The sequence below is a fragment of the Rutidosis leptorrhynchoides genome, chromosome 2 (assembly GCF_046630445.1).
Source record: "Rutidosis leptorrhynchoides isolate AG116_Rl617_1_P2 chromosome 2, CSIRO_AGI_Rlap_v1, whole genome shotgun sequence".
NCBI lineage: Eukaryota > Viridiplantae > Streptophyta > Magnoliopsida > Asterales > Asteraceae > Rutidosis > Rutidosis leptorrhynchoides.
Genome location: NC_092334.1, coordinates 342,530,665 through 342,546,082, shown reverse-complemented (window position 1 = coordinate 342,546,082; position 15,418 = coordinate 342,530,665). Strand labels below are relative to the sequence as shown.

The following is a 15,418-nucleotide window of genomic DNA, read 5'->3' as shown; positions in this document are numbered from 1 at the left end:
CCGGAATGATGGGGATATTCTAGACGCGTTCTGTTAATGTCGATTACCAGGTGTTCACCATATGAATGATTTTTATCTCTATGCAGTTTATGCGAAATGCCTGATATGAGATGGATGTTTATGAAAAATGAAATCTTGTGGTCTATTATTACAATTAGATATATATAGGTTAAACCTATAACTCACCAACATTTTTGTTGACGTTTTTAAGCATGTTTATTCTCAGGTGATTATTAAGAGTTTTCGCTGTTGCATGCTAATTAAGGACAAGAATTGGAGTCAGGATGCTTGTAATATATTGTTTAAAAACTGCATTCGGAGATTTAAATCGATGTGCAATATTATTGTAAACCATTATGTAATAGTTGTGTGAAAAATGTTATTTTTTAAATTATCATTACTGGATAATCTACGTTATGATTTTAAAACCTTTAACGATAAAATAAAGGTTATGGTTTGTTTTAAAAACGAATGCAGTCTTTGAAAAATGTCTCATATAGAGGTCAATACCTCGCAAGGAAATCAATTAATATGAAACGTTTATAATCGATATGAACGAGACATTTCAAAAAAGGACTTGACATGTTATGCAAAGTTGACACTTGTCATAACCCGACCTTAACCATAAGGACGAATACAATAACATATGATTTCATCGCGAGGTATTGACCTCTATATGCGACATTTTTCAAAAACTGCATTCGTTTTTACAATACAAACCATAGCTTTTATTACAAATACAAGGTTTAAACAACTTAATAATGATTATCGTTTAGCGATAATCTTAGACTTACAAACTTTACATGTGATAATAACAATACGACCTCCATCATATTTTACATTACAAATCCTCCGATATGCAGTTTTATTTTTGACACAAATATGCATACTCAAGATCTTGCTTAAATTCAACATGTTGCAGCGGAAGCTTTTAGTTATCACCTGAGAATAAACATGCTTAAAACGTCAACATAAAGTTGGTGAGATATAGGTTTAATGCCGGCAGCGTTATAAATATAGACCACAAGATTTCATATATAAACGTTTTAATAAAAAAATATTCTAAGTTGTTGAGCACTTGATAACCATACTTAACATTTAATCAACGTCGCATATTCCCTTTATTATGAAATCTTACTACACCGTACCAAGTGTAGTTACCGAAACGAAGTACTGTGCAACCGTTGAATACTGGTCCTCCAGTCCGGTTGGGGTTGTCAGGCCCGATAGATCTATCAACAGGATTCGCGTTTACAATACCGCATGTAAATAGTAGTTACCAAGTTACAGGGAGATATGCTAGTGGTACAACTCAACGTAGAATATATAATTTTAATCACTTGTGTCCATAACGTAAATCATAAAATGCATGTATTCTCATCCCGAAATATTTAGAGTTTAAAAGTGGGACTATATACTCACCTTTTCCTTGAAGGTATTTAACTCGAATTGGTCTCCGATAGATATCACGAACCTAACCATATATATAATATATCAACATATTTTCTTTTTAAGTAATCGTTACATATATATATACTTTTAATACTTTTAATATTTTCTTAGTCCGTAGTTAGCAGCCCGATGTTAGTGGTCCACAATTAGTTGCTTAAATAAAATAAATAAAGACCCCATCGTATTCGTATTGATCAGAATTAATCTCGACCCATGGTACCATGTTGTCAAATGACGTGTTGCGTACATAAAGTACCGTGTTGCCAAATGACGTGTTGCGTACAATCATGAGGTCTTATGATTAATCTTCTCGTGTTGTTTACGGGTGGTCCTGAAATATATAAAATCAAATCATAAGTAATTATATATAAAATATCATATTAATTAGAAAAGATATGATTAATTTACTTTTTCTCCAAATATTTTCGTAGCTAAACTAGCTTCGGATACCCAATCTTGTTTTAGTCGTAGTTTCTTCATTACAACTCCGTTTTTGTTGGTTCAACTTGCCACTTCCTTGGATCGAGTCAAATTTTAAGAATATGAACTGAAAATACCTTAGTTTGTATTCGAAATCATAGGTTATAGGTCAAACTTTGGTGAAACTTATGAAAGTGATCATTATCCATCATAAAAACAACATTTAATGATCATTTTTCTAAAAAAAACTTACACTTTGAGTTAAACCATGAAATTTTTATGTGTTAACATATTAATAAAAAAATATTATTTTTCCAGAACATAAACTTCCAATTCAAAGTTTAAGATGGTTTTTAATTATCCAACCCAAAACAGTCCCGGTTGCACTCCAACGATGTAGATTCAGTTTTAAGGTGTTCTTTGTAAAATCAAGTTGTATCTTGTTAAGTTAGCATATCCATATGATATATTACAGGTCTTGAAGTGTTTTAAAAGTTAAGTTAGAAGGATCTATTTAGTTTGCAAACAAGTTTGAAATCATTCAAACTATGTTCTTGTTGTTAAAATTTTACAACACAAAATAAGATAGCTATATAAATATGAATCAAATAAGGTTATGAATAAGGTTACTACCTCAAGTTACTTGGACAAAGCTACTGGAAAAGATGAGAAAAATCTTGGAATCAAAAGAGTGGTGGAGTGGGATTGAAAGGTTAGAAGTAAACTTGTATTTTTGGAAGGATTATTGAAGTGTTCTTGTATGGTTTTTCTTATGATGATTAAGGGTTGTTTTTGAAGCTAAATGATGGGGAAAATGCTTGGAGATGATCAAGTATGAAGTTAAGAGTATTTTGAGAGAGAAATGGGAGTGTAAGTATGAGAAAATGGGGTGAAGAAATGGTGTTCATTCATAAAAACGTTTTTAGTTTATAAAGAAAGAAAAGATTCCTAATTTTGTTATTTTGTATAAAAATCTATGCTAGCTTCCAATTCTAATTACCTCTCCTTGAGGGCATGAACAAGGGCTTATTAGGTGTTTATTAGAATGTTGATTTGATGTGTATAAACCAATAGTAAATACGTATAGAAGCTGGGTATGATACGGGTACATATACCCTAGATGTACGTATAGAAATCTTGAGAAAACGGAACGAGGATTCAAAAATAGCTATCTTTTGTAAATATACTTATATTGTTTTATGTATGTAAGCCCTTTAAAAGTGATTAAATACATATCTATACGATACATGTATAAGCATTATAAGTTTTAAGTATTTATGTCGAAGAACGTTACGTATAGTTATCGTTTTGAAAACTTAAGTTAGTAGTTTCAAAATATACTTATAACTCATTGTTATTAGTACACAATGAGATGTTAAAACATCCTTAGATCATGTTAAATATATATAAATACATATATATACACAAACGTATAATTATCGTATGTTATATAGTTCGTGATATCATCGGTCAATTTGGACGGTCAAACGTTGTGTAAAACTCTTTTCAAAAACATAAGTCTCAACAATTTAGATTGCTTATCATGTTGGTAAGGTTTAATTTATGTAAATATTAATCTCATAAGTATAAAACGATCGGAAAAATCCGGGTCGTTACAGTACCTACCCGTTAAATAAATTTCGTCCCGAAATTTTAAAATTGTACCTATTTTGCGTTCTCGGGAAACAAATGTGGGTACTTTTGTTTCATCTGATCCTCTCGTTCCCAAGTAAACTCGGGACCCCTTCGAGCATTCCAACGAACCTTAACGATTGGTATGTTGCTCTGCTTGATTTGTTTAACTTTACGGTCCATGATTTCGACTGGTTCTTCTATGAATTGTAGTTTCTCGTCGACTTGGATTTCTTCAAGAGGAATGGTGAGGTCTTCCTTTGCAAGACACTTCTTAAGATTTGAGACGTGAAATGTATTATGTACTCCGGCGAGTTGTTGTGGTAATTCGAGTCGATAAGCTACCGGTCCAATGCGTTCAATGATCTTGAACGGGCCTACATACCTTGGGTTCAGTTTACCTCTTTTTCCAAAACGTATTACACCTTTCCAAGGTGACACCTTTAACATAACCATGTCACCGATCTGAAACTCTAATGGTTTCCTTCGGACATCGGCGTAGCTCTTTTGGCGACTACGGGCTGTTTTCAATCTCTCCTTGATTTGTACTATCTTCTCAGTCGTTTCGTGTATGATCTCGGGACCAGTTAATTGTCGAACTCCTACTTCATTCCAACAGATAGGGGATCTACACTTCCTTCCATACAGTGCTTCAAATGGTTCAGCTTTAATGCTCGCATGATAACTGTTATTATACGAGAATTCTGCTAATGGTAGATATTTATCCCATCCGTTTCCAAAATCGATCACACATGCCCTGAGCATGTCTTCAAGAGTCTGAATTGTTCTTTCACTCTGCCCGTCAGTTTGTGGATGATATGCGGTGCTCATATCCAAACGAGTTCCCAGGGCCTCCTGTAGTGATTGCCAAAACGTTGATGTAAATCTACTATCACGATCGGATATAATGGAAATAGGTATTCCATGCCTTGAAATAATTTCCTTTATGTTTAATCGTAATAGTTTCTCCATTCTATCCGTTTCCTTTATAGGCAAGAAATGTGCAGATTTGGTGAGACGATCAACTATTACCCAAATGGTGTCATAACCCCAGGCAGTCTTAGGTAATTTTGTGATGAAATCCATAGTAATACCGTCCCATTTCCATTCTGGGATTTCTGGTTGTTGAAGTAATCCTGACGGCTTCTGGTGTTCTGCTTTGACTTTGGAACAAGTTAAACATTACCCAACATATGTTGCAACGTCTGTCTTCAAATTAGGCCACCAATAATGCGTCTTAAGATCTTGATACATCTTTCCAACTCCAGGATGTATCGAGTATCTTGTCTTATGTGCCTCATTCAATATCAACTTCCTTAATCCACCCAACTTTGGTACCCAAATACGGTTTACAAAATATCGAATTCCATCTTCCCGTATAACGAGTTGTTTCCCATACTTCTTCATTATTTCATTTCCTATGTTTTCTTTAGTAAGAGCTTCTCGTTGAGCCTCTTTGATTTGTGAGTTGAGATTCATGCGAATTTTTATGTTCATTGCTCGTACTTGAATTGGTTCCCGTTCCTTTCTGCTTAGAGCGTCGGCCACTACATTCGCTTTCCCAGGATGATAGCGAATCTCACAATCATAGTCGTTTATCAGCTCGACCCACCTACGTTGCCTCATGTTCTGCTGTTTCTGATCGAAGATATGTTGAAGGCTTTTATGATCGGTAAACACAGTGCCTTTAACCCCATATAAGTAGTGTCTCCATATCTTCAATGCAAACACTACTGCTCCCAGTTCTAAATCATGTGTCGTATAATTCCGCTCATGAATCTTCAATTGTCGGGATGCGTATGCTATAACTTTCTTCCGTTGCATAAGGACGCAACCAAAACCTTGTCGTGAAGCGTCACAATATATCTCAAAATCATCGTTCCCTTCAGGTAACGATAAAATAGGTGCTGTAGTCAACTTCTTCTTCAGTAATTGAAATGCACTCTCCTGCTCAGAAGTCCATTCGTACTTCTTCCCTTTTTGTGTTAACGCTGTTAATGGTTTAGCTATTCGGGAAAAATCTTGAATAAACCTTCTATAATAACCAGCTAAACCCAAAAATTGGCGTATCTGCGTTGGTGTCTTAGGAGTCTCCCATTTTTCAATGGCCTCAATTTTAGCTGGGTCAACCTGAATTCCTTTGCTACTAACAACATGGCCAAGAAATTGCACTTCTTTCAATCAAAACGCACACTTAGAAAATTTGCCGTATAATTGTTCTTTTCTTAACAATTCTAATACCAATCTTAAATGCTGCTCATGCTCTTGCTCACTCTTGGAATAGATAAGAATATCGTCAATGAAAACGATAACAAACTTATCTAAATACAGACTACAAACTCGATTCATGAGGTCCATGAATACAGCTGGCGCATTCGTTAATCCAAACGGCATGACCAAAAATTCATAATGTCCGTAGCGTGTCCGAAAAGCAGTTTTCGGAATATCTTCTTCTTTGACGCGTAGTTGATGATAGCCCGACCTTAGGTCAATTTTCGAGTAAACACATGATCCTTGCAATTGATCAAATAAGTCATCAATTCTCGGTAGTGGATACCGATTCTTGATAGTTAACTTATTTAATTCACGATAATCTATACACATTCGGAAAGATCCGTCTTTCTTCTTGACGAATAAAATCGGAGCTCCCCACGGTGAAGTGCTCGGTCGAATGAAACCACGGTCCAGTAATTCTTGTAACTGGCTTTGTAACTCTTTCATCTCAGATGGTGCAAGTCTATATGGAGCACGAGCCACTGGTGCAGCTCCCGGTACTAGATCTATTTGAAATTCTACAGATCTAAATGGAGGTAATCCTGGTAACTCTTCCGGAAATACTTCAGGAAAATCTCTTGCCACAGGCACGTCGTTGATGCTCTTCACTTTTTCCTTCGTTTCGACTTTATTAACATATGCTAAGATAGCATAGCACCCTTTCTTCAAGCACTTTTGAGCTTTCAAATAACTAATGAGTTTTAGCTTTGAGTTACCCTTCTCTCCATAAATCATTACTGGCGTTTTATCCTTACGAGGAATGCGAATTGCCTTCTTGGCGCACACAACTTCAGCTCCTATTTTGGACATCCAGTCCATGCCGACTATTACATCAAAACTTCCTAATTCTACGGGTATCAAATCAATCTTAAATGTTTCTCCGGCTAAATTTATTTTACAATCACGGCAAATTTTATCGGCTTTAATTAGTTTACCATTAGCTAACTCAATCATGTACATAGCATCTAGAGGTAATGATGAACAATTCAATTTAGCGTAAAAGTCTCTACTCACGTAACTTCTATCGGCACCAGTATTAAATATAATAGATGTGGATAAGTTATTAATGGTAAACGTACCCGTAACAAGCTCCGGGTCTTCACACGCCTCTCTAGCATTAATAACAAATGCTCTTCCACGTGCAGATCCATTATTCTTCTCTGGATTCGGACACTGGCTCTTATAATGACCCTGTTTCCCACACCCATAACAAGTAACAGTGGCCAAGGCAGTTCTATTTGCATTGGTGGCAGGAGTCTTGGTACCGTTTGTATTTGTAGCAGGAACCCTACAATCTTCAGCAAGATGACCTTTTGGATTACAATTGTTGCACACCACATTACAATAACCAGAGTGATGTTTGTGGCATCTGTTACATAAAGGATTTCGTCCTTTGTAACCTGAGTTTGAACCGCTACCCGCACCTTGCGTGGTTTCTTGTTTCTTGTTGGATTGTTGATGATTACCTTCCCACTTTCTTTTGTTTCCCGATGTCTTGACATCGGTGTTCTTATCCAGAATAATCTGGTCCATCAATTCATTCGCCATGGTGATAGCTTCATGAATAGTCTTGGGTTTGGATGCTGTAACATTTGCCTTGACCTTTTTAGGCAAACCGTCTTTGTACAGTTCAATCTTCCGTTCTTCGGTTGGTACCAATTCGGGACATAGCAAAGCTAATTCCATGAATCGCTGATTGTAGTTAGTGAGTTCAGTACCAACAGCTTTCAGGCTTCGTAATTCAGCTTCCAACTTCCTAACCTCGTTCCTTGGACAATATTCGTTGATTAGCATTGTTTTGAATTCTTCCCAAGGAGTATCATAAGCTACATCTCCTCCTACGGCCTTCACATAGTTTTTCCACCATGTGAGTGCACTAGCTTGTAGGGTGCACGATGCATACTTGGTCATGTCCTTCTCAATACAACCACTGATTTTAAACACAGACTCAATCTTTTCGATCCACCGGGTTAAACCGACCAGTCCTTCTGTTCCACTGAATGATGAGGGCTTGCAACCTTGAAAAGTTTTGTAAGTGCACCCCACACGAGGATTTGGGTTAACCGCAGCACCTCTTGCAGCCACGACCCATAACATTCTGTCGTTCACTCGCTGATTGATGAGTTCCTGGATTTCTTGTTCCGTCATTCGGTTCAATCGCGCCATAATCTTCAATAAGAATGAAAAAAAATAATTATTCACATGGAATATTATAGATGTAGTATGTATTTACAGTACATCATAGCTTATTAATAATATGAACCAGTTATTATTATAAAAGCCTTTTCTTCTTATTAGCGTTTTATAATTATATCTAGGGTAGTACCTACCCGTTAAAGTTCATACTTAATAGCTTAGTACGAAAATCAATTACTACCACCCAAATAATACTTAACCATGGAAAATTATTGCATTTCACACTTCACTATTTTACATATGCTTATCTTACATCAAACATTAAGCAAACCACACTAGTAATATTATACAAAACATTATATAATCCCATGGTTTAAAACAACAGCGCATCATTTAACCCCAAAGCGTTTGTGTTCAAAGAAACCGCTTAAAGGTTATCCTGGTTGTCTCCCTGCGTTTTGGCTGAGGAACCGAAGAACTGGATGTCGGGATAGAACTAATAGGAATAGCGGGAATAGGTGTGGAAGTATCTGGTGGAGTTGGTTCCACAAAATCCTCTCTAGACTCGGGATTTAGATTTTCCATTTCAGTAGCCTTTCGTTTCTTTCCTCGTTCGAACTTGTCTTTCGTAATTTCCTGTATTTCTTCCTCCTCAGGATCACTTTCCGGTTCCTCTTCAATTGATTCATCCGGAACTTGTGAGTCTTCCCCAAAGGCATCGTTTTCATCATCGGATAGATTAATGACTGGAACACCATCTGAAGAGTCTGGTTCGGAGTCGCTGAATGTGATAATAAGTTCTAAGCCAGACATCTATCACATAACAACTAGCACGTTAATACTACATAATATTTACATATTAATTTTTAACCAACAAGGATAAGCAATAGTTTTCGAAATCAAACACGGTCAAAGTCCAGACTCACTAATGCATCCTAACAAACTCGATAAGACACACTAATGAAAATTCTCTGGTTCTCTAAGACCAACGCTCTGATACCACATGTCATAACCAGACCTTAACCATAAGGACGAATACAATAACATATGATTTCATCGCGAGGTATTGACCTCTATATGCGACATTTTTCAAAAACTGCATTCGTTTTTACAATACAAACCATAGCTTTTATTACAAATACAAGGTTTAAACAACTTAATAATGATTATCGTTTAGCGATAATCTTAGACTTACAAACTTTACATGTGATAATAACAATACGACCTCCATCATATTTTACATTACAAATCCTCCGATATGCAGTTTTATTTTTGACACAAATATGCATACTCAAGATCTTGCTTAAATTCAACATGTTGCAGCGGAAGCTTTTAGTTATCACCTGAGAATAAACATGCTTAAAACGTCAACATAAAGTTGGTGAGATATAGGTTTAATGCCGGCAGCGTTATAAATATAGACCACAAGATTTCATATATAAACGTTTTAATAAAAAAATATTCTAAGTTGTTGAGCACTTGATAACCATACTTAACATTTAATCAATGTCGCATATTCCCTTTATTATGAAATCTTACTACACCGTACCAAGTGTAGTTACCGAAACGAAGTACTGTGCAACCGTTGAATACTGGTCGTCCAGTCCGGTTGGGGTTGTCAGGCCCGATAGATCTATCAACAGGATTCGCGTTTACAATACCGCATGTAAATAGTAGTTACCAAGTTACAGGGAGATATGCTAGTGGTACAACTCAACGTAGAATATATAATTTTAATCACTTGTGTCCATAACGTAAATCATAAAATGCATGTATTCTCATCCCGAAATATTTAGAGTTTAAAAGTGGGACTATATACTCACCTTTTTCTTGAAGGTATTTAACTCGAATTGGTCTCCGATAGATATCACGAACCTAACCATATATATAATATATCAACATATTTTCTTTTTAAGTAATCGTTACATATATATATACTTTTAATACTTTTAATATTTTCTTAGTCCCTAGTTAGCAGTCCGATGTTAGTGGTCCACAATTAGTTGCTTAAATAAAATAAATAAAGACCCCATCGTATTCGTATTGATCAGAATTAATCTCGACCCATGGTACCATGTTGTCAAATGACGTGTTGCGTACATAAAGTACCGTGTTGCCAAATGACGTGTTGCGTACAATCATGAGGTCTTATGATTAATCTTCTCGTGTTGTTTACGGGTGGTCCTGAAATATATAAAATCAAATCATAAGTAATTATATATAAAATATCATATTAATTAGAAAAGATATGATTAATTTACTTTTTCTCCAAATATTTTCGTAGCTAAACTAGCTTCGGATACCCAATCTTGTTTTAGTCGTAGTTTCTTCATTACAACTCCGTTTTTGTTGGTTCAACTTGCCTCTTCCTTGGATCGAGTCAAATTTTAAGAATATGAACTGAAAATACCTTAGTTTGTATTCGAAATCACAGGTTATAGGTCAAACTTTGGTGAAACTTATGAAAGTGATCATTATCCATCATAAAAACAACATTTAATGATCATTTTTCTAAAAAAAACTTACACTTTGAGTTAAACCATGAAATTTTTATGTGTTAACATATTAATAAAAAAATATTATTTTTCCAGAACATAAACTTCCAATTCAAAGTTTAAGATGGTTTTTAATTATCCAACCCAAAACAGTCCCGGTTGCACTCCAACGATGTAGATTCAGTTTTAAGGTGTTCTTTGTAAAATCAAGTTGTATCTTGTTAAGTTAGCATATCCATATGATATATTACAGGTCTTGAAGTGTTTTAAAAGTTAAGTTAGAAGGATCTATTTAGTTTGCAAACAAGTTTGAAATCATTCAAACTATGTTCTTGTTGTTAAAATTTTACAACACAAAATAAGATAGCTATATAAATATGAATCAAATAAGGTTATGAATAAGGTTACTACCTCAAGTTACTTGGACAAAGCTACTGGAAAAGATGAGAAAAATCTTGAAATCAAAAGAGTGGTGGAGTGGGATTGAAAGGTTAGAAGTAAACTTGTATTTTTGGAAGGATTATTGAAGTGTTCTTGTATGGTTTTTCTTATGATGATTAAGGGTTGTTTTTGAAGCTAAATGATGGGGAAAATGCTTGGAGATGATCAAGTATGAAGTTAAGAGTATTTTGAGAGAGAAATGGGAGTGTAAGTATGAGAAAATTGGGTGAAGAAATGGTGTTCATTCATAAAAACGTTTTTAGTTTATAAAGAAAGAAAAGATTCCTAATTTTGTTATTTTGTATAAAAATCTATGCTAGCTTCCAATTCTAATTACCTCTCCTTGAGGGCATGAACAAGGGCTGATTAGGTGTTGATTAGAATGTTGATTTGATGTGTATAAACCAATAGTAAATACGTATAGAAGCTGGGTATGATACGGGTACATATACCCTAGATGTACGTATAGAAATCTTGAGAAAACGGAACGAGGATTCAAAAATAGCTATCTTTTGTAAATATACTTATATTGTTTTATGTATGTAAGCCCTTTAAAAGTGATTAAATACATATCTATACGATACATGTATAAGCATTATAAGTTTTAAGTATTTATGTCGAAGAACGTTACGTATAGTTATCGTTTTGAAAACTTAAGTTAGTAGTTTCAAAATATACTTATAACTCATTGTTATTAGTACACAATGAGATGTTAAAACATCCTTAGATCATGTTAAATATATATAAATACATATATATACACAAACGTATAATTATCGTATGTTATATAGTTCGTGATATCATCGGTCAATTTGGACGGTCAAACGTTGTGTAAAACTCTTTTCAAAAACATAAGTCTCAATAATTTAGATTGCTTATCATGTTGGTAAGGTTTAATTTATGTAAATATTAATCTCATAAGTATAAAACGATCGGAAAAATCCGGGTCGTTACAACACTTAACCGAGAAAGTTAACAAAAGTTAACGACACCCCTCTTTTTGATTAACTTTCGAAAATAGATTCCTTATTTTATGGCAGATTGAAATAGATTACCGAAAATAGAAAAAAAGGAAAAATTATGTTACCTTATGTAATTTGCCCTTTTAATTGTCTTGTGATTTTACTTGTTGTCTCGTAAGGCAAACTAAAGAAAACTTCAAGGGATAATTTTACTAGTGATGAAACAACCTGTAATATATTCAAAGAGGTAGTGGCGATTCCAGAATTATAACTTAATAGGGTCTCAGAAATGTTTATTCAGTACTTTTTATATCTGAATGCTATTTCAATGGTAGTTTACTTTTAAAAAACTACAAATTCAATAAATATATGAGGTTTGAGTAGTTAAATTTGATGGTTTTCTATACAATTTAAAAGTTAAGCTATAAATTTGAAAAATATATGAGGTTCTAGAGTTAACTGTACTAGTGTTCTACATTCTACACAATTTAAAGAGTATTTTATATTAAAAATTTTTAAATTAGTGACCTCACAAGCTTGTTAGTGAGTTCACCTCATGAGCTTGTTAGTGGGTTCACCCCTGCAAAGAGGTGTCTCAAAGAAAAAATAACATCCCCTGACGCGTAGCCTGGTTGGTAAAAGCATTGGACCTATGAGATAAGTAATTAAAAGGTTCAAATATGTTCCCTATACAATGTTGTTATACCTTCAAGTTGACTCGATCCCTATACAATGTTGTTTTACCTTCCAGTTGACTCGATTCACCTCTCATGTGTTGGGAATGAGACTGACTGACATGAACCGGTTGAAATTTCCAAATCAAAACCTTTTGAAACAAAACATTTTTGCTTCATGATGAGCTTAGCCTAATTTTAACCGTTAACTCGGTATTCTCATCCTTATTTTGGAGACAAAATTTGTGAAAAATCTAGTACACCATTAGTAGATATCGTTCTTCCTACGCTAAGTAATTACACCACAAGGCATACAAATCTATACCTGCCCAAACATTAGAGCTCTTATGAAATCTCAAGCATTCACAGCTCAATAAACCTCTATAAGAATATAAGCTCATAACATTTCAACCACATGGGACAACTCAAGTATCTCAACAAAAACAATTTTTTTTTTTTTTTTTTTTTGTAGTTCAATCGATCGACCCAAATCTAATTAGTACATTGAGTTCCTTCCATGACACGGAATGACAATAAAGACATCAATTTCTTGTCACTAGATAAGCAAAACTCAACAAGTAACTCATAAATTACACCAAACTTATCAACTTTTTCCATTACTAGACATTACCAACTAATCTATAAAGCTCTTGCAATCACTACAAAAGAGTTGCTGAGCTATGTATCTCTTTTGTACCTCGTAGGTCCTTTATTTAGTTAGACCCACACACCCGCTACTATAAATTAATTTACTAAACAATATACAATTATTCTATCACGGACTTGAACATTCAACCTTATAACTGAAAGGGTCAGATACCGCTAGGCCAATGGCCCATGCACATATATCTCAATCTAATGAGAAGCTAAATTATCTAGCATCTTACAATTGAATGGTTGTACTTAATCTTGTCATTCATCCACTAACCAAATCCTTATCATCTAGAGAAGAATCAACCACAAAAGCAAAAGTTTCCAAGGATAATATCACTAAAGATATGAAAAGCAAGGCAACCACACACGATTAATAAGAACATCAAAGCATAAACTTTTAAATCCAAATCTCATTAAAAGTACTGTAGTATATACTAAAGATTGTAAATTCTCTCATTCATATCCGTACAACTTATTTTGATTATCTTTTATATGCAAGTAAAACATAGAATCATCATTTATCTATTTTTTGATCTTTTTGTTATTCTTCTTCGGGCCAAGAACTTCCATTTTACCAACCGAACAACCACACCTAGCTCGAAAAACAAGAACTGCACGACCGTTAATTGGGGTCATCTTTTTTAACTCAGCCTCTAACTCCTTATGGTAATCTCTTGGCAACTCAAACAATCCTTTTCTTAGTCCAAGTTTACCCAAGTTGGTAGCACCTTTAGAAGAACTTGAATTGGTTATATCGTTCTCGTTTTCAAGCTGAATATCAAATTCAGCCGCCTTGTTCAGCCCACGACAACCCGGTTTACCACATTTTTGAGATGTGCATAGAGTAATTGCCAAAACAGCCATTGATGCACTAAAAATGCTAAGGCCTAAGCATCCATAAATCATGGGAGCATCTAAAACCTCATCTTTGAGTATCAAAAATACTTCTTTGATAAATTCAAGTGATCCAGAGAATACTAGTTTTGCACCAGGATATATAAGAAACCCAAAAGCACCAATTACAGCAACTAAAATTATCAAATCAATCAAAGCAGATGAAGACTGTTCACATGTTGAAATTGGTGCCCTTTTTGATGATTTTTGTGCTTGATTAGCCATGTTCATGTGGTGGCTAACCGGAATTGAGTTATGGAAACAGACCATTTGTCTGAATAATCTAAACCCAAAAACAAAATCGAATTTAATTAGAACCCCAGAAACAAAATCAAATTTTAATTAGAACCCAGAAACAAAATCAAATTTTTAATTAGAACCCAGAAACAAATTCAAATTTTAATTAGAACCCAGAAACAAAATCAAATTTTAATTAGAACCCAGAAACAAAATCAAATTTTAATCATAACCCAGAAACAAAATCAAATTTTTATTAGAATCCAGAAACAAAATCAAATTTTAATTAGAACCCAGAAACAAAATCAGATTTTGATCAAATCCATGATACCAAAATCAAATTTTAATCAAAACCCATATAACAAAATGAAATGTTGATCAAAAACTCATATCTGATCAAAACCAAGGAAGCAAAATCAAATCTTGATCAAAACCCAGATAGCAAATCCAAACTAATCATCAAACGGAATCCGATCAACATTAAATTAAAAAAAAAAAGATAAAAAATAAAATAAAATTACCTGTAAATATGGAGATTTGTGGGTGGTTGACGAAGGGAATTAATCAGATAAATGAGACAATCAAATCCCAGAAAGTTGACCCAATCAAACGCATATATGATAAATCAGATAAAATAAAATTGGGGAATAATTTAGGGATATTGAAGACTGATAAGAGATAGGATGAATTTGCCGGCTAGAGAAGAAATGAAGAGGCAAAATGAAGAAAATGGTCAAGAGTCATGAATCAATTTGTTTATTAGTCATCATCGTCTCGATCTGTATTTATTTAATAATAATAGTAATAGTAAGTAAGGGTAGGAGAGGAGTCACACACGTTTGTTTGTTTGATTAATAAAAATAAAAAAACTAGATTTAGCCATAGCCACATCTTATTGAAGCTTTGGGCTGAAGTGAAGAACTCAATTGTACATGGGGCCTGTAGATCTATCATCTACTCTCGACTTCCTATTTGATTTTTTTTTTTTTTTTTTTTTTTGGAATTATCAACAAAAAACCCATTTTTTTTAACTTGTTTGCGTGACAGCTCATAATAAAAAAAGTTTGACAATTTACCTCGCAAGGAGCAAGATGCCTCTTGCTCCCTTGCGTCCTTGCGACCTTAGTCACACTTGAGAACAAGGAGC

General features: G+C 34.2%; 1 protein-coding gene across 1 annotated transcript; it reads right to left on the bottom strand.

The window, feature by feature from the left end:
- Window positions 1-13,530: 13,530 nt before the first annotated feature.
- Window positions 13,531-15,153, bottom strand: LOC139891934 (uncharacterized protein At5g19025). The gene is made up of 2 exons (XM_071874961.1): window positions 14,793-15,153; window positions 13,531-14,317 (listed from the first exon to the last, which is right to left on the bottom strand). Exon 2 carries the CDS (start codon window positions 14,302-14,304, stop codon window positions 13,663-13,665), a length of 642 nt encoding a protein of 213 aa, XP_071731062.1. The 5' UTR covers window positions 14,305-14,317; window positions 14,793-15,153; the 3' UTR covers window positions 13,531-13,662.
- Window positions 15,154-15,418: the final 265 nt, after the last annotated feature.